The sequence below is a fragment of the Musa acuminata genome, chromosome BXJ2-6 (assembly GCF_036884655.1).
Source record: "Musa acuminata AAA Group cultivar baxijiao chromosome BXJ2-6, Cavendish_Baxijiao_AAA, whole genome shotgun sequence".
NCBI classification, from domain to species: domain Eukaryota; kingdom Viridiplantae; phylum Streptophyta; class Magnoliopsida; order Zingiberales; family Musaceae; genus Musa; species Musa acuminata.
Window position 1 is genome coordinate 37,886,634 of NC_088343.1, and position 21,550 is coordinate 37,908,183.

Here is a 21,550-nt window from a genome sequence, read left to right on the forward strand (position 1 = left end):
TTTTCTTATATTAAAGCACCAGCGAAAAAAAAAGGAAGAGAGAGAAAATTAATGTTTTTATCAGTGTCCGATGGTCCATATTGAATATCTTAATCCCATTAGGTTTTCCTCCTTAATAATTAGTGCAGATAATGATTGGTTTTGCCAGTGGTATTTGACTAGTCGATCGATAGATTGAGCGCTCGAGTTGGATGCAGTTCTCATTGTATGTATCAGCTTCATCTTTCTCCATGTATAGATGTCAAATATCTCACTGCGACTATAAGATTTAGGAAAACTAAATGCATGGAGGAACTTTTCAACAACAACAACAAATAAGAAACCATATTTTCTTTTCAATCTGTGCATGTTGCTGTTGTTTTAATACCTGTTGTCAGTAGTCAACTACATTTGAGTTGGCAGCCCTAATCTCTTCCTTTTTCTAAAGCGTGATATTGACTAGATTGCAATCGATAAAGCTTACCGACGACTGCGTCTCATCGAGCTCACGATGCACGTCATGAAGAGTCAGTCAACCCAACCTAACTCTTTCAAGTCTGAATGATACTTGCCACCCACTTAACGTACAAATTCTTCGGCAGGTTTCTGACCATTATATTCATATATTTTTCCCGCGGATTAGTCACAGTACGGAAGAAAGAAAGAAAGAAAGAGAAGTAGCTGATACAGAAAAGAAAGGTGATTCGAGTCTTCGGCATTTGCTATCTCCGAAGAGCTTATTAGGCTTTCCCAGGACGAGTTGGTGCAGCAAAATGCCTTAAACTGGGATCCAGCTTTGCGATGTGACATGATTACTGCAGACTTGTTAGTTGGTGGGATCCCATGGCCCCAGGGATTTGATTACTCGGGGCATCGTTATGTGCAAGTTTGACTGATCCGTTCGCCTGCTGCTTGTGTGGGAAAAACCTTCCTCCAGATGAAGAAACTGGCCATGGGAAGGAGATGCTTCAGGTCGAGGAACATGGCCGTCATCCCATGTTCGATTCTTCTGTCGTTCTCCCTGCTCGCTGTTCAAGTTGGAGGTCAGTTTTCGGACGGTCTCGGTAAGTAATCCTATCTTGCTTCCCGTTTACCTTCTTTCAATACCATGTTCTTCGAATGTAGGTTTTCCATGCAATTTGTTTACAGGAACTGTTCAAATAAGACATCTTCCTGTAGATAGCAGTAGTGAAACATGGATCTGACAGTCCGATGAAACATAGATCATCTACGGAAATAGGATTTGTAACTAATATCAAGTATGGGAGCACCTCAGATATCATCTACGAGAGGCCCTTTCGTACATCGATCTAATGAAATTTTCGTTTGTTGGGTTGATGTGTAGAGTGTTGGGGTTGGTAATTAGATTTTGGATTATTAAGGAAGAAGAATAATTCCTAATAAATAAGATTTATTCCTATGGATAGATCATAAGTTTTAATGTTCTAGTGAGAGGGAGAGATGGAATACCATCCGAGTTTTTTTTTAGTGGATTGAAAAAAGAGTTGTTTCAAGTCTACATCAGAGAGTATATTAGGGGTTTAAGTTAAATCATGATAAAATATTTTTTTATATTAAATTTATTATATAATAAAAAAAATATTTTTTTAATATAAATAGAGAATTATCGATTCACATTAATATTGTATTGACTTTTTGATGTATTTTTTATTATTGATATTAAATTTTTTTTTATTTCAAAGTCTTTTTTCTCTCCCTAATAAAAATATCGTCCATCTGTTATTCTCAAGAAATTTGATAGAAGAAATAGTTTCACTCTATAAAAGAATAATCTTTAAATTATTATGTTTGTACCATCTACGAAAATAATCCCTCTACTAATTTCTCTACAATCATTCACCTATTGGTTTCATACATAAGAGGCTAATTGATTGTGATCATCCCTTATTTAAGATATTAACAAATGTCTTAATGATCAATTACAAGAAATAGCAATAGCAACAACAATTCCAATGATAATTGGTTTTACAATTAGACTAAATGTATCCATATATTTCTCTCTTACAGGAAACATAAATTTCATATATCATATTTCTGTATCATAATATAATATACATATTTCAATGAACATATATTTCATATATCATATTTCTGTATCATAATATAATATACATATTTCAATGAACATATAGATTCTCTAGGCTTGATGTATATTGTTGTTGTAAACTGTGTCAACTACTCTCATGCCTTTTCTTCTTCCTACTGCCTCTTCTCTACTCAAACACATTTCGTACATCTCTTCCCAGGTTTTATCAGCCTTGATTGTGGATATGGACGTGATGCTCAAGCATATTACGTGGGCCCATTATCCGGTATAACATACGTCTCTGATGCTCCTTACACAGACAGTGGCGAGACTCATAACATATCCTCAGTATACGCATCAGTAACGCTCCCCCAGCGATTCCTCACCGTGAGAAGCTTCCCTAGTGGAGCTCGGAACTGCTACACCTTCAAATCAATGACCCCACGGCTTAAGTATCTCATCAGGGCATCATTCTTATATGGCAACTATGATTCCAAAAACAGTTCTTCGGTTCAGTTTGATCTCCATCTTGACGTCAACTTTTGGAAGACGATGACTGTGACCAGCAGATCGAGGAGGTATTACACAGAAACTATCATGGAAGCCACAACCGATCTGATATCAGTTTGCCTTGTGAACACTGGCCGTGGAACTCCCTTCATCTCTTCGCTAGAGCTGAGACCGCTCAACCGCACTCTTTATCCAGTCGTGAACGCATCTCTCAGTCTCATTCTCTCGTCGCGGTTTGACATGGGGCTGACAGGTGATTACGTGAGGTCAGTAACATGAGATCCATAAGCATAGCTATTGATCCATTTGAGATTGATCTTTCTTTTCGCCTGATAACATAACAGGTTTCCTTCCGATCCCCATGATCGCTTCTGGAATCCATTTAACGACACAACCTCTTTGACAAAGACATCGACTAATCTCACAGTCGAAAATCCTGTGGATGATCACTTTGAGGCACCTCATGTCGTCATGAAGACTGCAGTTGTCCCTGTGAACTCCACCAAACTGGCACTCAGTTTGGCAACAGAACCTGGAGGCCTCGCTGAATACTATGCAGTCCTACACTTCTCTGAGCTGAAGCCACTGCTCCAGAATGAATCGAGGCAGTTCTTCGTCTACCTCGGAGGAACCCTGCTGAATGATGCCAAACCCTTCACCCCGGACTACCTTTCTTCCAGCGCTGTATACAGCACAAACCCTACTTCAGCACCCACTCACTACAGCATCTCCCTTGTTGCCACAAGCGATTCCACCCTTCCACCCATCCTCAACGCAGCGGAGGTGTTTTCTGCGATGCAGAACACGATTGTGCCATCAGATAGCAGAAATGGTAACGGTGACATAAATGTCGTCCATTGCTTCTCTATGTTGTTAGTATCTTATGTTTGTTTTGTTCTTTCATGTTGTTCAATCAGTTGATGCAATGGTGGCAATCAAAGGAACGTATGTTGTGAAGAGGAATTGGATGGGCGATCCATGCATGCCAAAAGCTTATGCTTGGGATGGATTGAATTGTACTGTTGATGTAGCTGGAGTTTCAAGGATCACTGCAGTGTGAGTTTGTAATTTAACATGAAGATAATGCAGCAATTAAACAAAAGAAAACATGGATTTTAGGAAGCAAAAGGAATATGGATGAACACAGTAACGGGTTTCACATGTTCTGCAGAAATCTTTCGCACGGTGCGTTGACTGGCGAAATATCAACTTCTTTTGCCAACCTCAGTGAAATCCAATACTTGTAAGTGCCTCTTCTGAGTAGGTGATATCAGCTTCGTAGTGTAATCTTGGCAATATAAATAATCTGATGTCAATTGTGCAGGGATTTGTCTTACAATAAATTGACAGGGTCAATACCAGCTTTTCTAGCATATCTGCCATCGCTGAAGTACCTGTAAGTATTCCTAATGACTTCTATGATTCCTTTGCAGAAACTATTGAGGCTTAACTTCAAGAAGCTACTTGCAGAGATTTGGCAAACAATGAACTGAGTGGATTTGTACCTTTTTCTCTCATTACAAAATCACAGAATGGATCACTTACTTTAAGGTTTATTTCCTTCTCGAAACCTCCCATCTCTCTCTGTTATATGCCTTATAATTCAACGCCAAAATAAAACATAAATTAAATCCTTGCCATGAATTACTCATTGCAATTCATCACCATTTTTCTCCAAAGCTATTAATTGACCTTGAAATCCTTCAAATGGTAGAATCGAGGGCAATAGGAATGTTTGTTTCAATGCCACTTCATGCGAAGCAAAGCGGAAAAAAACTGCATCAACTATTATTGTGATATCTTGCGTAGTTCCTGTCATTTTGTTGCTGATGCTGGTAGTCCTCTGCATCCTGAAAAAGCAACAAGGTAGTCTCTTCTTCGTGCACATTCAACACTGTGATTTGCGTTTAATGGTATGTATGTATCTTCTTGAAATCTACAGCCAGAGGTAGACACATGAAGGGGTCGAAAGAATACACGTTCCAGATCGACAATCGACGATTCACATACACGGAGCTGAAGAAGATCACGAAGAACTTCGACAGAGTTCTTGGGAAAGGAGGGTTTGGGACTGTCTACTATGGCCATCTGGAGAACGGCATTAAAGTCGCTGTGAAGATGCTGTCTCACACATCATCAGAAGAGTTTGTCACCGAGGTGGTAATCTGTTGCCTTCCAGCTTCGATCATGCTCGACATCTTGTTGATCCCACTGCGTTGCAGGCCCAGCATTTGTCGAGGGTGCATCACAGGAATCTGGTTTCTATGATCGGCTACTGCATTGATGGAGAGCACCTGGCGTTGGTCTACGAGTACATGTCTCAGGGAACTCTCAAAGAGCATCTTAGAGGTTCTACCTACACTCTCCGCTTTATGCCACATTACTACTCTGTTTGTACACACATCCTCATCAACTCAGCAAAGAAAAGAATCTATTACATGCATTCTTGGATTGATCTTTCAGTGGAATCACTGACAACTCGTCGTGTCATTTTAGCAGAGTCTCGCGGCGTTAGATCTTTGAGTTGGGAACAGCGACTCCGAATTGCTCTCGAAGCTTCACAAGGTTTGAATCAAATACAGATTCTCTGCACATTCTTCAACATGTATAGAGAGAGAGAGAGAGAGAGAGAGAGAGAGAGAGAGAGAGATGTTGATTTGCTTTCATTATGCATTCATGGATTTGAATGATGTGTAGGGCTGGAGTATTTGCACACTGGATGCAAGCCTTCACTGATCCATAGAGATGTCAAGACTTCAAACATCCTCTTGAACGAAAGATTAGAGGCGAAGATATCAGATTTTGGACTGTCCAAGGCTTTTGAAGATGATGAGCGCAGCCATGTATCAACCAAGGTCGTCGGCACCCCGGGATACCTTGATCCAGAGTATGTCATGTCTTCCATTCCTGCAATCTTCTTATACGACCAAGTTAAGAGCATAAGATCAATGGCATTTCATATTCTGTGACTTTCAAGGTACTACGTGAAGAACCAACTCAGCGAGAAGAGTGATGTGTACAGCTTTGGGGTGGTTCTCCTGGAACTGATCACAGGCCAACCTCCCATACTAATTGGTTCAGAAAAGATTCACATAGTTGAATGGGTTTACGAAAGGCTTGCGAAAGGGAACGTAGAGGACGTCGTCGACAAAAGCCTGCAAGGTGAGTATGATGTGAATTGTGCTTGGAAGATTGCCTACGTAGCTCTCAACTGCTCCATGCAATCCTCCACCAAGAGGCCGACGATGACGGAGGTGGTGATGCAGCTGAAAGAGAGGTTGGCACTGCTGAGTAATCTTGATAAGACCCAACTCGAAGGCAGAAACACTCAGAAACTACTTAAAGAACATGGTGAGATGTGTCCGTTTGAGATCGAATGTGCAAGCATTTCAGACAAAGATGGTCCATCAGCAAGATGAACTTGATGTCACTTCCATCATCTCTGCTCCCAATCTCCATCGCAGTTTACATGCTTCAGTAAAAACTTAAAATTGTTTGGATTCCTATGTGTTGTATATTATGATGTTGATTCTGATATCAGCAGTCCACTATTTGTTTCCTTTCCCATACCTCTTCGAAGGCTAGGATTGAAAGCATATTGCATTGCGACAATGAGAAGTTCCAATATTATACTTGGGCGTCTGGAATAAGTCATCATCTATCTGAATAATAAGAACATTGAACACTGTAACATCTCTGCAATATCATTGAAGAATACTCGATTTATATATGGTTTTACGTGATATGTGTGCATACGATTAGGGTCAAATCTTTGCTTGAACTTGATTTCAGATAGAATGTCCTCAATAAGTGCACGTCAAATCCTTTATTAAATGATAATTCTTTTTCCATAATTCACATATAAGTTCGTTGCCGCATGTGCTTAAGTCGCACAAAGAGGTTTATGCGTCATTACCATTCTGATGAATCCAAAGTAGAATGCAGGTCGATCTGCTCCGCTCGATCTTATCATCATCATGCTGGAATTTCGACCACGTGTCGCGCAGAACGCTGTATGGTCTCTCGTATGACGAAATTACCCACGTCGGTGTCATGGGAAACGTTCGAAGTTCCCTAAATGGAACTTGTTGTATTGAAGAGTTTCGTCATTTCGTCTCCGGATTGGAGGGTGGCGGCGAAGGGATTAGGTTTTCTGTGTGCGAGCCCGTTGCGGAGGGGTGCGGCTAGGGTTTTGCTCCGCCTATTTCTTTCCTCCGCGCCCTCAAAACCCTCGCTTTTTGCTCCCCTTTGAGGCTACTCGACCCCGATTCTTCTACTTCTTTTCCCATGGCGATCGCGTCGCGAAGACGGTTGTTCTAGTCGCAAGATTTTCCTGCTGCCGTTCTGAGGCCGGCGCTTGAGACGACCCTCTGTGGAGATGGCCACGGCGAACCCCTTCGATCTCCTGGGAGACGATGACAACGATGACCCGTCGCAGCTCATCGCCGCTCAAGTGCGGAAGATGGTGGTCAAGAAGCCCGCTGCGCCAGCTGCTGCCGCTAGACCGGCAACGGCGAGGCTCCCCACTAAGCCAGTTCCTCCTGCTCAAGCTGGTTGGTTCCAAACAAATATTTGTTGATTCGTAGCGATGCTCTTAAAAAAGATTGATCTTTGCGATGTCTTCCCTTCAAATCTTGGATTTTGTCTATTTAATGTCTAATTCAAGCTTCTGAGTCTATGTTAGGTTTCAGTTGCAGATGGGTTTTCTTTTTGTGGTTCGATATTTAACTTCTTTTATTCTTTTCTTGTTTTCTCTGTTCTCTGGTTCGGGAATATCGGTAATATAGTGAGGGAGGCAAGAGAAACGAGGAACAATGCTGCGCCAGCACGTGGTGGGGCTGGCCGTGGAGGGCCTGGACGTGGAAGAGGTGGACGAAGTGGTGGAATGGGCCCAAATCGCGACTTTGGAAATGACAATGGATTCTCCAGGGGCTATGGTGGTGCTGGTGGTGGTGGAGGTGAAGATGGTGATGCTGATAGGCCTCAAGAGAGGGAACGTCCGCCGCGTCAGCCATTCAGTGGTGGCCGTCGTGGTGGATATGCGGGCCGTGGTGGCTATGGTAACGTCGAATCTGGAGTTGATTCCGAATGGCCCCCACGTAGGTCGTACGAGCGCCGGAGTGGCACTGGTCGTGGCTATGAGATGAAACGCCAGGGCGCAGGTCGTGGTAATTGGGGAACTGTAGCTGATGAGACGCATATACAGTTAAGGCTTTTTTTCTATTTAATAATGAAACCATTTAGTTGAAATTTTATTGATGGTTTTCATTGCTTAGCTTGTTCTTATTTGTTAGACACTTTCTTGGACAGGGAAAAGGATGAGATCCTAAACTCTGATGATAATAAGCTTGCAACCGAGAAGCAGCAAGAACAGGAAAAGTCACCATTATCTGAAGAGATCAAGGATAACAAGGAGGGTGCAATTAATGAGTCAGAAGAAAAGGAAGAGGATAAGGTGTGTTATTCTCTACTTACATCCTATAGCGTTAGCTGCTGCTCTAATGATATCATGGCTGAAAAATAACATTTATAATTACTGACGCTATGAATCTTTTCAAACTATCATGTTTTCAAACTTTTCTCTTAACATGTTTTCATTGTTGGCTTTTGGATGTAATAAGTTTTTCATGAATTCGTGGCCACTTTCAAAAAATTATAATATAAAAGACAGCAAGACACGGAAAGTGTTTAAACTTCAGTTAATTATTTGTTAAGCTACAACATAGTTCTGGTATCTGTGCAGTTTAATTTTCTTTACCATGTGTGGCAGAGCTGCAACTAGCTAGATGCACTTGTATATAGAAGGGCAGCTGTTTTTTAATTGTTTTCATATTTAAACTTTTTTTATTAATCTTCATAGTGACATTGCAATCGAGCAACAACAACAACAACTATAATGTCCCAACTATTTGGGGCAGCTACATAGATATTTTTTACACAAGTGACCTTTGCATAGGATAGAATCATTTACCAAAGTAGAGTAAGCAAATCTACTTTTGTTGTCTCTAATAAAACTATTTAGTCTTCTCTCCACCTCTTTTCCCACTGCTAGTCCTAATCAAGTCATTGTATGTAATTGGCATGTCCATAGATTTCTTCTAGGCATGTTCACACTATTTGCTATGTTTTTCCCTCGTTTATCTTTGTCAAAACCAAGGTTTGCCTTATTGGTCCGAGCTGGCGTTTCGGTTGGCATGACATGACCTATGTACCAACACATGCTGCAATATGAAACCTCAACACTTTTGTTTATTGGTCTTTCGGAGAGGAAGAAAAAAAGGGAGAAGAGGAGGGGATGGAGGAGGGAGGAAGAAAGAGGGAAGAAGAGGAAGCGGCAGAGGAGGAAGAAGGAAGGAGGAAGAGGAAGAGGAGAAGAGACCTTACCTGAGACGTGGCAGTGCAGTGAAGTCATGGCAAGTGGAGTTTGCCATTGATCGCAGCATCAGAGGCAATGTTTTGTGAGCCTTGTGGAGGCGGCGCCTGTGTGAAAAGTGGGAAACACAGTCAATGTTTGTGAGCCCTGCGGAGGTGGTTCTCGCGTGAGAAGTGGGAAACACTATGCAGGCAATGTTTGCGAGCCCTGCGGAGGTGGTGCTTGCGTGAGAAGTGGGAAACGCTACCCTTTTATACGGTGGACCAGACTAGGGTGGGTCCATGTACTGGTTAGCGCTTGGACCGGTACATATCGCTCGTTTCATACTAGTGTGGGCGAAATGGCCAGTTGGTCAAAACTATATCTTTGTTCATGAGTGTTAGTTTTTCTTTTGATATCCTTTCTAACAACCCTAACATCATGTTATTATTCTCATCTCGATAACACTTTTTATCTTTCCTAATTAGCAAACATTTTGAAAAACCTTTCAACAAGTATTTCCTTCAATAATGATTATGTAATTTCGAGTTTCTGATCATCTAGTATCATGTTGAATGATCATCTGGTTTAGTTGTAGCAGATCATCTCTATCTCCCACATTTGGTCAAGTTGTTTTTACTTTTCTTTAAAGAAAAAGGAAATCTACAGTGATCAATAGATAATTTGTGTCTAAAGACTCTAAACAAATATGATGTTAGTTTGTGTCAAGCTAGAGAGATTCAATAGATTACTTCCTGTGTCCATCCTTCTGGAACGTTTATCAGAATGACTCAACTGTCAGTTTTATACTTGTGCTTTGTTGGTAAATTATAGTTTCATAGAGTCCAAGTATGCAAGTATGTTCTATTGTTATAGTTTAGTTGGCCCAACCAATGAAAGTTCATAAATGAAAATAAGCAGATTCAAGAAGACAAGTAAAAATTGTTAAATTGTGTTCTTGAGGTCCTTTATGGACTAGATTAACATGAATAAGTTGATTTCCTGTGGGTCTGATATCCTTTTATTACTTCTACAATTTTAGGAGTTGCATGTAATGAATGATTCTTAGTGGATCTTTTTAATGTATTGAGATTTGAGATCTAGGCTAACAGTCTCATTTGAGTCCTATTTTTGGGTTTGCTGAACGGGTCCTTGTGTTGCTACCTCTGTTGGAGAAAACTAGTTGTAGTACAAGATTCAAATTTTACTGCTGACAAATGGATCTCTATAAAGAACCCCAAAAAATTACCTAATTAGAAACAAATATTTATCCTTGTGAACTAGTAACTGTAATGGAACATTGGTCATTTCATATCTATATAGTTATCATCCTAACAAAAGGAACTTTGTTGTTTTCCATCTACACTGGTTGTTCATGTCATGGTGGAAAATTTCACATTATGTTGCCTATATGACAGATTTCACTTTCTCCGCCAAGAGAGGTTTATTTAAAGTACGGACTTCTTTGTATAAATGTATACAATTGAGTTTTTTTTAACAAGATTGGAAGTTTGAAATTCATGATGTCTCATGTGTTAGGTCCATAAAGTTATATATCTGTTGTGGATATATAACGCACATGTTTTGGGGTTTCATGCATGCATGATCCACGTGAAAGAGTGATTTCTTTCCTCTATATTCGTACATCACTAGCTTTAGCTCAGTGTTTTTAAAAGCACTAGGTGCCAAGGTCTCAAAATGTCCAAAGCGCTAGGCAGGCACCTAGCAAAGTGAGACACTCCCGAATATTAAACTTTAAAAATAATATATACTAATGTTCTAAGCAGTGTTTTCATATCAACGTGATGTTCCTACCTAGGTAAACTAAGAACTCCTAACAGTGTTAGAACATGAACAAGAAGGTGCAACTGAGTAGACCTATGCTAAACAGGTTGGCTTTTAACCAGTGCTAAACAGTTCTAAAGAATGGATCAATATGGTGCTAAACAGTTATAACTAGTTCTAAAGAGGGAACTGAGATGAGAAGTACTTGGTGGTTGTGGAGAAAGGTCGAGGAAGGAGAGGGCAACAGATGAAGCTACTGTGGCTAACGGACAAAGCTGCAGCGGCGAATGAATGAAGCTGCAGGATAACACCAAAGTCTTATTATATTGAACTTCACGGTTTAACTATTATATAGAATGTACTGTTGCTCATTCTCTCAAATTCCTCCTGATATTGAACTTCATGGTTTACCTAGATAACACCAAAGTCTTATTATAAATTAAGATCCAGTCTTCGTAGTCCATTTATGTATTCCCTACATGGCATTGCCTTCTTTCTTGGTGCCCATTTAGTTCTGCATTTTATAACCTGGCTGCTGTGCTCCAAATATAAAGCAATTTTGCAAAATAAGAAAATTTTGGTCATTGATTCTTTTTCTTAGTGAAGATGCTATATGATGGTTTATCTTCTGAAAATATTGTTTTTTTAGCTGAAATGGTGAATTATAATGGCCTTAACATGCTTTTGAACTTGAAGTTATTCACTAATTTATGTCGGTCAGTAAATAAGTATAGGACTGTACTTGGAGATCTTTTACATGTTCCACTAGTTTTTTTTTTCTCGGTGGGTTAGAAAATTGGAGACAACTTGATCCAGATTCAAGTTGGTTCATGTTGCTTTCTGAAGGAACTTGTAGATTGCTCACTCGATAGCAGTTTCTTCCCTGCTTATTTGTGTTTGGTGCTGCTGCATTACTTTGTATGCAGAAACAGATTTTTTGCCTGGGCCCCTTCCTTAAAATTATTGGACATTATTGAACAAGAAACTAATGTTGTTGCATGTAAGGAGGGACTGAAATTGACAGTAGTCTTTAAGAGGAAGGCTGATCCAAAGCGTCTTGCATGGTGCAGAGAAATTCGAACCAATTTGTATTCAAGTATGCTATTTCACCCAGCCTAGAGCTATCCCTTTTGTGGCAGAATCAAGGTTTTGACACGCTCTCTTTTTCATGCTTCAATTCACCAAGTTGCCATACAAAGCTTTTCATTACTCTCTTTTTCTCTGTTATTTGCCTTTCTACGGGCATGAAGGAATTGAGTTGTCTTCCTTGTTATTCCTTGTTATCAGTGTCTTCCACTTCATGTTTGCCATAATTTAACCGAATTATATAATAATTCTAATGACATGTTGACTAAGAATACTATATATATTGTGTGACATGCTGTTTTCTTGTAAGACACTCTTGTGCACTATCTAGATTAAAAATCATGATAAGTGCGAGCTATGTTGAAACCTGCAAGTATTATTTTGCTGAAAATAATTTTAGAAGGTCTCTTTACAGTAAATTAATAGTTATACATTCTGATGCATAACACATCTGCATAGGAGATGACTCTGGAAGAATATGAAAAGATTAAGGAAGAGAAGCGAAAGGCCTTACTTGCAATGAAGTCTGAGGAGAGAAAGGTCGAAATTGACAAGGAGTTGCAGTCTATGCAGCAACTGTCTACAAAAAAAGAAAATGACCCTATCTTCGTTAAGTTGGTATGTGTTTTTTTTGTTTCATACGTTTGTTTCTATTGCTATCGATCTGCAACATCATTTTTTTATTTCTCACTATGCTTTCACTGTTACATTGTCTTTGCAGGGTTCTGACAAGGATTCAGGGAAAAAGAAGGAAAACATTGATCGTGATGAACGAAGCAAAAAAGTTAGCATTCGTTTTATGTCATATCCATCTGTTTAAGATTTTTTATTCGCCTTTTTCTTGATTGACTGAGGTTTCTTTGTCTTAGTCATTGAGCATCAATGAGTTCCTGAAGCCAGCTGAAGGAGGAAGATATTATGGTCCAAGTGGCCGTGGACGTGGCAGGGGGAGAGGTGACCGTGGTCCATTCAGAGGCTCTTACGGCAGCGGGGTCTCAAGTTTCATGGCTGCTGCCCCATCGATCGAAGATCCTGGACAGTTTCCCACACTTGGTGGGAAGTAGAGATCAGCCTGATCAAATCGTGCCTAAATCGTGCCAACTTCTGATTCTTCAGTTCTTACTCTTACGAGTTGGCACACCAGCGAAATAACAGGTTCTCTATTAGACTATTCAACTATGTATACTGGAACTGCCTTGTCAACAGCATCCTCCAATTGCGTCTGCGCCCACATGCTGTGTTGTTCCTTTCAATTTTGATCTTATTTTGTGCCTAAATTTAACTTCTAAGAGTTGCTGCAATCGTTTTCTTTGGCATGCTGAATTGTGTTTTAGATAAAGGCTGCTTGCTTTGCCTTCACTATAACGCTTCTTTGAAGATGTGTTGTGCTACTGACTTTTGTCAAACTTCTATTTAAGATTTTGTTTACCGCTGTAATTGCTAGCCGAAGGATAGATTGATTGTCATTAAACATGTTATAGATTGTTGATAAATGCAGTCCGAAATTAGATTATGCCATCAAGCAGCTCTCCCCAACTACTACGCTTTAGTAGTTTTAGCAAACCAATGCGTGGGGAAATCAGGTAGATTATCCACAAAGAACATGTCATGTTCATGGAGTTGAGTTAGATCATTTTCTGATAGAGTACCAGATAGATATGAAGTGTTGACCTGTCTATCAAGAATCTATCTAACACTTTTTCTATCCTTCATTCTGAACCTAATTCAATGATAACCACAAGATGAAGAGGGAGAAAGAGCTTACTTATTCTATCCTAATTACTCCACAAGTAGACAGTACAATTGCAAAGGAACATCCTCTATCTAGCCTGGTTCTCTCTCTCTCTCTCTCTCTCTGGCCTCTCTCCGAGGCACCGTCCTCATCTAAGGATTTAGCTCCCAACTAAAGGGAGAACAAGAATCTCTTTCTCTCTCTTCACTTCATCCTACAGTATCATACGACGCTTGTCGGAGGGCATAGAGTGGCCTCTAAGGCGATTGAACCGATGGACATGCGTGATCGGCTCTGCCCATTATCATGTGGATGGACGAGTGTGTGCGGCACAGCTTTTGATGGGCTGCGAGCGTGATAATTCAGTCATATCAGTGTCGCATCATGCAAGACTCAAAATACAACTCGACGGGTTGCAGCAAACTGTACCTCCCTCTCCCTCCTCATCTTACGGACGCTACTGCAATTGTGGTTCGATGAATGGACCGGCCGGCTCGCACGCCTGTGTGTTCCCGGTGTCGTGATGTGCCAATCGAAGACCAACCTCGGTCACACCGATGTCGGATCGAAGCAGGAAGGAATAGATTTCATGTGACTCGAGAGGACAACACATCCCACTCGAGTCTCGTCCATGTTGGGTGCCATGACCTTACCTCGACACAGCAACTCTCGTGATGTACGTACGCACGCACGCCGCATGGCGTTCCTTTGACGGACATCGTTGGGACAGCGATGCAGCGTTCTCTCGGGCCCGAGAAATCCCACTTATGGTCTTCTTGATGGCCTGAAGCCATCCGCTGCACGCGGGCCCTACTTCCACGCTTCCCCATGGGAGAGCGATATTCTCGGGACCCACACGGGGACGAGCATTTCCGCATACGACAGGCGAACGAGACCGAAGCAACGGTGTGGAGAAGATATATAGAAGATAAACATTTTGACTGATGATTTAGACGTAATTGATAGATCCAATGTCATGACAAACAAATAATAGACTCTACTTCTGCACAAATCAAAGCAAAGAGAGATCTGAAAGATCATGGAAAATCTAAAACTTGTGGGACGATATTCGATCAGTATCGAAGTGGATTGCAGATTTCTACAAAATAATGTAAGATAGGGTGTGTTTGGGTTAGATCAAGAGATCCATATCCGAACATGAACATAGACATAAAACATGGCTCTCGAATAGCCTAACTTTTCTCAAGAAAGACCAACCTAATATAGTGCACTGACATATAAATTACAGCCTAATAATGTAACGGCAATAGAGTGGTGAAAAATATGCAGCAACAGGAAAAAGAGGAGGAAAGAGGAAACTAGGAGAATACACAATGCGCATGGAAATCTATAAGCATATATATTCTTCTTTCAGCATCAACATCTTCGCATGATACTCTCCCTCTCTCTTTCCCAGGCTGTCCGTAATGCCTCGTAAGATTTTTTCCCAGCCAAAACCTCTGAAGCCTGTTTCCGGATCGGACTGCTGTGTTGTTGTTGCTGCTGCTGCTGCTCAGGCCACATCCGTCCGCTCTTGTTTCCGTTGGCATATCCAGGGGACAAAGCGTAACTTGAATCCATAATCATGTCACCCTCCAGTATCCTAAGAACCTTCAAACATGAAGGCAAGAACATTAGTACAGAATTAGAAGAAAATGTCACTTTTTTCTTGGATGTCTGGTTTGTGTACCATCATGTAACATACCTGAGACATCCGAGGCCTGGCATGAGGATCGCGTCTAATGCAAAATGATGCTGCATGCAACATGCAGTACACCTCATGTTCGGCATAGTGGTTCCCCAAGCGTGGATCTACAAGCTCATCGATCGCATATTCTTCAAGCAAAGGGCGAGCCTGTTCAAACAATATCAACCAAAGACGACAGATAAGTGATTTAATGCATCAGTAATTCCCACCTAAAACAGAAAGCAAGCATGGTAAAATAACTAAAGTCATAACTTTAGAGCATAATCAGATATAAAATATAGTATAATGGATGACCACCACAGGAACACAGAATTATGTTCTATTTTCAGCTCACCCATTCGGTCAGGCACTGCTGGCCCTTTGGTCGATTGATATCAACAGCTTTACGTCCGGTGACAAGCTCCAGTAGCACCACTCCAAAGGAATATACATCAGCTTTTTCTGTAATTTGCCCGCTTTGAGCATATTCTGGAGCTAGATATCTACAATAGAAGAACAGAAATAACTTAGATACATTTTTATTTGGTCAAAGATATTTGACTCTGATCCAAGCTTACCCAAAGGTGCCTATTACTCTTGTTTCCACGCCAAGGTCACCATCAGGCTGCCATCTTGCTAAGCCAAAATCACCAACCTTTGTAACACAATAAAGGTTAGATGTTGGAAGCCAATATTTCAAAGAGTTAAGAGTAACTGCAGATATATAAAAGACATTACAAATGCTGAAAGATATTATCTTATTAAATTCTTGTAGAGAAACAGGAGAACATGAAATTTGGTTGAGGATATGAGTGTCCTAACAATGATAAGAACCAAACATTTTTTTAGGAAAACTGGGACCAAGTATCCTTATAAACACACAATGGGAGGGGACATACCAATGGTTCAAAATCATGGGTTATAAGAATATTATTTGGTCTCATGTCCCTGTGAACTATGCAACCAACTCTGCATTCCTCGTGAAGATACCTCAAACCCCGAGCAGCTCCTACAGCGATCTTTTGCCTAGCAGACCATTCTAGTGGTTCTCTACTACGACCTGCAAGCAAAAATGCATAAAATCTTGTACACATCAGAACAGTCCAACGATCATGGATACTCTCTAAGAAAAACTCTAGACAATCTTTAACATAAATGTTCTTTTGTCCATGGAGAAAAACTACAGCTACACATACAAGTCATCTCTTGCACAAAGCTATGAATGTAAATTAGCAAGCAATTTAAATAATCCAAAGCACAGTTGTCTTCATCTCAGCATTGCACTATGTGACTTAAATATCATGTAAATTACCTCAGTGCCAGTTAATAAACAACTGATAAGTACTTGAGGCCACCTCATCAATCAATTGATTAAAATTTCCAGAAATACATTGTCCAGTTATATGTAACATAAACAACTTTAGGAGGGCTTTACGAGAGCTTTTGTTTACAAATATTTGACACTCAAGTAAAACCAAGACAGTTTTACTTGGTAAGATTGTACTGGGGCAAAACATGAAAGTCAGAAGTTCCACTTAGACTTTGTTCCTCAGATCTACCATTAGTAGTTAACAAAAGAGTATATATGTCTAAAGTAATTACCATAAAGATGAGCATCCAAAGAGCCATTGCAAATATATTCATAAACCAGCAACCTTCTCCTGTCTTCAACACAGAATCCGATTAACATCACAACATTGCGATGTTGTGCACAGCTTAGAACTTCTACCTCCGAGCAGAATTCTTGATCACCCTGGGAGCTAGCAAGTTTATGTTGCTTGACCGCAATTGCTTGACCATCTGGTAGGACACCTCGATGCACAGATCCAAATCCACCCTCAGCCAAGAAGTTTGCCTGGGAAAATCCACCAGTAGCAAGTTCCAGTTCTGAATAGCTGAACCACCTAGGAGGCTTTCCGAACACAGGTGCCTTGTGCTGACATATTGAACATAGAGGAGGTGGTCCTGGAGGTGCATTTCTAGATAGAGAAATTGCTTCTCTGACATTCCCACTGAAGTTTATTTCTGATCTGTAACTCAGAGAACCAATTCCAGCTTCTCTATCCAACTTAGAAAATTTATCCAACAGGGCTTTGGCTGTAGATATACGGGCCTTGGTATCAAGTGCTTGTGATACTTCTTGAATCTCTTTTGAAGACGGGCGGGCACTGCCAAAAATATCAGCCATCCATGGCTGAAAATTTGTTCGTGCAGGACTTGAACACCCACTGTCAGAATCAGAGGTAGATAAATCTAAATTCCTGATTTCTTTTGCACTTACATGCTCCTCTTTCTTAATGGCACCAATTGTTTCGGTGGCAAAAAATGGAGAAGTTCCAGGATCTGAGCTTGACACTGAGGATGTCCCAGCTTCAGTCGTAGTAAATGATGTCTCCACTTCAGGACTACTAGTTGGCGTCACAGCTGGACCTCTGATAGAATTTTGCGAATCTTTTGTGTCATTAGAAGTCTTTGGCGTATCTAACTCAGAAGGCAATTGACGAGGAAACTGGGGCTCTGCTTCATGGGATCCTACTAAATTCAATCGAAGAACTTTAGGTTGAGAACGCTTCATAACCACTATGTTGCATTGTAGTTCATCAATGCAATGCTTCTCTTCATGCTTGAGCTGTCTACGGAAAGCAGTAGCAACCAGAAATCAAAAGAGGCAAACAATAGGATAAGTATCTCTATCATTGGGCATAAACTACTTACAACATCAAATAAATTACAAAGAAAAATCTCACAGATTGATAAGAAGATTCCTGTTCTCGTTATTAAATACACACAAAGGAAAAGGTTCAAATGAATTATTACTTGTCCAGTACAACCCAGCTTGCCAGAACTCGTCTGGACTCAGCAGCCACTGCACCAGAAGGTGATCCAGAAACAGTCTTTATCTTGACACTTATCTACAAAGAAAAGGAAGAGCATGTTTAACAATAAAATCAAAGGAAGATCAAATGGCAATAACATGCACAACCTACCTTATTTGAATCATAAATGTCATGAAGTTGCAACATCATTTGAGAACAAGAATCAGTTATATCAGATTTCTGTTCCAAAGCAGTACCAGATTGGGACTTCCTGTGGCCGCTGGCGCAGTCCCCAGCAAATCTTGGGAAACCCCATAGTTTTCTACCTGAAAGGATAAAAAAAAATTAATAAAGCGTTACTCCAAAGAACATACGAAGACATGATAGAAGATAACACATTAGTAGCAGTCTTAGAAATGAAAGCATACAAATAATGCAAACCATGCTCAGAAATGAAAGCATACACAAACCCACAAAAGCACAAAAGCAAATAGTTCAGATGCAATGTCCTTAATGATGCAATGATTTGCTAGATGGACATATAACCAGTTTAAGGTGTTATTCATAACATAACATAATTAACTCTAGCAATATAGAAGATCAAGTCCCTCACATTGACATCTAGGAAAACAAAGAATCTCAAAGTGATTTCTTCGTATTACACTTCTTTATTCCAGGAATCATGATGCAGAATTAATAGTCACCAATACTATCATAGGTATAACAAACTGTGTGATGTTTAACAACCAAATTCCCAAAAAAAATATAAGCCTCTGTGCTTATTCATAATGAGTAAGGTAGGACTCAGACCCCAAATCTCTACAAATATGCACCAATCAACCTGCGACCAAACCTTCCAAATAAATAATTAAGTCATCTGACAGGAACCAATAAAAAAAAAGATGTAGCTGTCTCAGAAAGTACCCAAAATGAACAGCAAACTATTAACAGGGCAGTGATGAAGACATCAGGACTTACAAGAATATTCACTAGGGCCGATGCAAAGAACTCTTGGAAGATTCTTAATATTCGACGGAAAAGAATCAAAACAAAAGAAAAGAAAAAAAAGTAGGGAAAACGAGCATCGAAGAGACAAAGATAAACAAACAGAGTTGGATGACTGATACCAGAACTATGGGGTGGAACCACGACCAAAAGCATTATGCAATCACCAGGCTGAACAACATGCGTTAAAGCCCATACAAGGGCTGTCTTCGGGATTTCTTTCGAGGCCTTGACCGCAACAACAACCTTCTCAGAAGCATCGAGGCCCTTAGCGGCTTTCCCCCGCTTGTGCTGCTGGCTGGAACTCATCTCTCCCCTAAATTAGAGCGAAACCTTCCTGACTAGGCGTTTGCCCTCATAGCATCATCTCAGAAGGCAGAACTGTTCGTCAGAGTCGCAATGAAGAAGATGGAGGGGAAGCAGAAGAAGAAAAGGTGTCTTTGCCTTCACTAATACACTGATTCGACCAGGCGAACGCAGATAACATGGATCTGAACCCACACCAACTGTCGTTTCCGGTGTTTAAAGCAATCACGAGAAAAAGACACTTTTGACCTACCCGGATGAAACGAGGTGCAGTCACTTTGACCAACCGCAGAAATACATCTTTTTTCCCTGTTCAGCTCCACCCCGTTCACCGTGTTCCTGAATACTCTACTGTTCGTCGATCCCACCTGCATCAAAATCTGGTTATTCTCATCTGCCTCATATACACAAGACGTTGTAAAGAAATAGAAAAACCGAATACTACTTAAATACAGATGAAGCGGTGATTTCTCGTTGAAAAGGAGGTCCTTTTCCGAAGTAGAGGGGGAGAGGAGGGATCAAAGCTCTGTTCTCGTGAATGTACTCACTGCTTTTTTCGCAAGGAAACCGACAAGAAAAAGTGGATCTAGTACAGTAACACACTCTTTGAACTCTCAAATCAGATGACAAAAACCCTAGCAAACTTCAAAGAGCCTCTTCGCACCCCCGAGTCGGAAATCAGTTCAGGAAGTCGACAAAAGTCGTCGAGCAAATATTTTGAACACTCGTAGTGGCGACGATCTCAAAAGAAAAGAATCTCCCTTTTTACCGTAATCTGTAATTCAAACTTCTCCAGAAATCCAAACCTCGACGATTGACAGCCGCCAAATGATTCAGAACCAAAGCGACGATGATATCTTAGAAGTCGCGCACAACAGCCTCCGAATTCTTCGAGCGTCCAAAAAGGGCCTGCTAAGAAGCGACCCTTAGATACCTCGAGATGCTAGACATGAACCCTGACCTCCACTAAGGCGTCGAAATCCATCAAGATCCAAACTTTTCCTTCTTTCGCCTCGCATAACGCCGTTCCTCCCCGAATCCGCGCCGTAATACTCCTCAAATCAACCCAGGAGACCCGACAAATCCGGCCGGAGGCCCAAGAAAAGAGCGAACTGTGAAGCTTCCAAATCGAGATCTCTGCCCACCAGATGAGCCCAAACGAAGAAAACTCCAAATGAGTGAGCCCTAATCCTAAACTCCAACGCCGAAAAGAGAAAAGAGATCCGAAAAAATGCGAGGTCTCGATCCATACAAGTAACAAAGCAACAAAAAAAGGAAATCCCTCCCCAAAAATCCTCTCCTTTAACTTCTTCAAATTAAACGCCTCTTCCGTGCTCTCATCACTGCGCATCGCCGCCGCACAGTTCGCTTACCGAAATACCCCTCCTTCTCAACCATTTTACCAAACCTACCCCCTTCCTAAACGGAACGACCGACATCTTGAATTTTCCCTCAATTCCTACTTAATTATTATTTTTCGATTCCTTTTAATATGTTAATTTTATATTCATGTCGAATTAACATGTTTTTTTCTTATAAATAATAATAATATAATATCAACATTAATCATCCAACAATTCACCGGAGAGGGGGGAAATTGGCCGTGGGTCCCAACCATTTTGACCGGAGGTTTGGACCACCAAATTGGGTAAGAACTATTCGAGTCACAATGGCGCAATTCTCTACGCACAGGCACAGGTCATGTGGGGTCCAAACCCCTGTCCTCACATGGTGACTCGTGGGTTCACCCGAGCGGTCCCGGTGCGAGAACATGATGCCCGCTGCCACCCTGTGCCTTTGATCAGACGCTGGGCCACGTCGGGTACACCTGATCGTTTCCTGTACTGCCTTTCATGTGATTAGGTGTTCGGATGTCAGTCGACCTGCCAACTTTGCAGATCGTGTGCTCTTCGTTATTTGCATCATATGTGTTTTTGCATCTGATTAATACGACCCTAATCTCAATTAAATGTTTAACTGGATTTGGATTTACTGTGTCCCCCAAAAGTGAGTTTATGTGATTTGGTGGCGTCTATTTGGCTCGTAATTGATCCAAACAGGTTCGTAAATCGCCATAGAAATTTGTCTTTTTGGGAAAGACGAATCGTACGTGCCACGCCACCGGTGGCCAAAACTTCCCGCGCACAGCGAAACCGAACCGAACGAACGAACGTTTGGGGATATGTCCGTAAATAACGCCGACACTGGTGGGCTTCTGTGGAACCCCAAAGCCCACATGGTGGCG

The 21,550-nt window shown here is 41.0% G+C and overlaps 3 protein-coding genes across 3 annotated transcripts; 2 read left to right on the top strand and 1 right to left on the bottom strand.

The window, feature by feature from the left end:
- Positions 1-647: 647 nt before the first annotated feature.
- LOC135615450 (putative leucine-rich repeat receptor-like serine/threonine-protein kinase At2g19230) lies at positions 648-6,239 on the top strand. Its single transcript, XM_065113951.1, has 13 exons — positions 648-1,043; positions 2,247-2,802; positions 2,881-3,368; positions 3,454-3,592; positions 3,708-3,779; positions 3,861-3,932; positions 4,007-4,087; positions 4,251-4,402; positions 4,479-4,693; positions 4,759-4,885; positions 5,036-5,101; positions 5,234-5,423; positions 5,514-6,239. The coding sequence occupies exons 1-13, from the start codon at positions 917-919 to the stop codon at positions 5,953-5,955; spliced, it is 2,727 nt and encodes a 908-aa protein (XP_064970023.1). The 5' UTR covers positions 648-916; the 3' UTR covers positions 5,956-6,239.
- A 418-nt stretch (positions 6,240-6,657) lies between these two features.
- On the top strand, positions 6,658-13,075 carry LOC135615451 (RGG repeats nuclear RNA binding protein A-like). The gene is made up of 6 exons (XM_065113952.1): positions 6,658-7,089; positions 7,324-7,741; positions 7,847-7,991; positions 12,219-12,377; positions 12,481-12,543; positions 12,629-13,075. Exons 1-6 carry the CDS (start codon positions 6,915-6,917, stop codon positions 12,821-12,823), a joined length of 1,155 nt encoding a protein of 384 aa, XP_064970024.1. The 5' UTR covers positions 6,658-6,914; the 3' UTR covers positions 12,824-13,075.
- Positions 13,076-14,656: 1,581 nt separating this feature from the next.
- LOC135615452 (inactive protein kinase SELMODRAFT_444075-like) lies at positions 14,657-20,567 on the bottom strand. Its single transcript, XM_065113953.1, has 10 exons — positions 19,854-20,567; positions 19,122-19,673; positions 18,166-18,320; positions 17,996-18,090; positions 16,781-17,811; positions 16,078-16,238; positions 15,757-15,833; positions 15,534-15,681; positions 15,197-15,346; positions 14,657-15,102 (listed from the first exon to the last, which is right to left on the bottom strand). The coding sequence occupies exons 2-10, from the start codon at positions 19,306-19,308 to the stop codon at positions 14,869-14,871; spliced, it is 2,238 nt and encodes a 745-aa protein (XP_064970025.1). The 5' UTR covers positions 19,309-19,673; positions 19,854-20,567; the 3' UTR covers positions 14,657-14,868.
- Between the last annotated feature and the right edge of the window lie 983 nt (positions 20,568-21,550).

What these genes read in the sequence shown, in the direction of transcription:
- LOC135615450 (XM_065113951.1), top strand. Translation starts at nt 917, where the DNA reads ATGAAGAAACTGGCCATGGGAAGGAGATGCTTCAGGTCGAGGAACATG. An exon ending in CTGCCATCGCTGAAGTACCT is followed by an intron (nt 3,933 to 4,006) that starts GTAAGTATTCCT and finishes AGCTACTTGCAG; the next exon opens with AGATTTGGCAAACAATGAAC. An exon ending in AATGGATCACTTACTTTAAG is followed by an intron (nt 4,088 to 4,250) that starts GTTTATTTCCTT and finishes TTCAAATGGTAG; the next exon opens with AATCGAGGGCAATAGGAATG.
- LOC135615451 (XM_065113952.1), top strand. Translation starts at nt 6,915, where the DNA reads ATGGCCACGGCGAACCCCTTCGATCTCCTGGGAGACGATGACAACGAT. An exon ending in GCTGATGAGACGCATATACA is followed by an intron (nt 7,742 to 7,846) that starts GTTAAGGCTTTT and finishes TTTCTTGGACAG; the next exon opens with GGAAAAGGATGAGATCCTAA. An exon ending in ACCCTATCTTCGTTAAGTTG is followed by an intron (nt 12,378 to 12,480) that starts GTATGTGTTTTT and finishes TTGTCTTTGCAG; the next exon opens with GGTTCTGACAAGGATTCAGG.
- LOC135615452 (XM_065113953.1), bottom strand. Translation starts at nt 19,308, where the DNA reads ATGAGTTCCAGCCAGCAGCACAAGCGGGGGAAAGCCGCTAAGGGCCTC. An exon ending in GGTTCCACCCCATAGTTCTG is followed by an intron (nt 18,321 to 19,121) that starts GTATCAGTCATC and finishes TTATCCTTTCAG; the next exon opens with GTAGAAAACTATGGGGTTTC. An exon ending in CCCATGATTTTGAACCATTG is followed by an intron (nt 15,834 to 16,077) that starts GTATGTCCCCTC and finishes TGTGTTACAAAG; the next exon opens with GTTGGTGATTTTGGCTTAGC.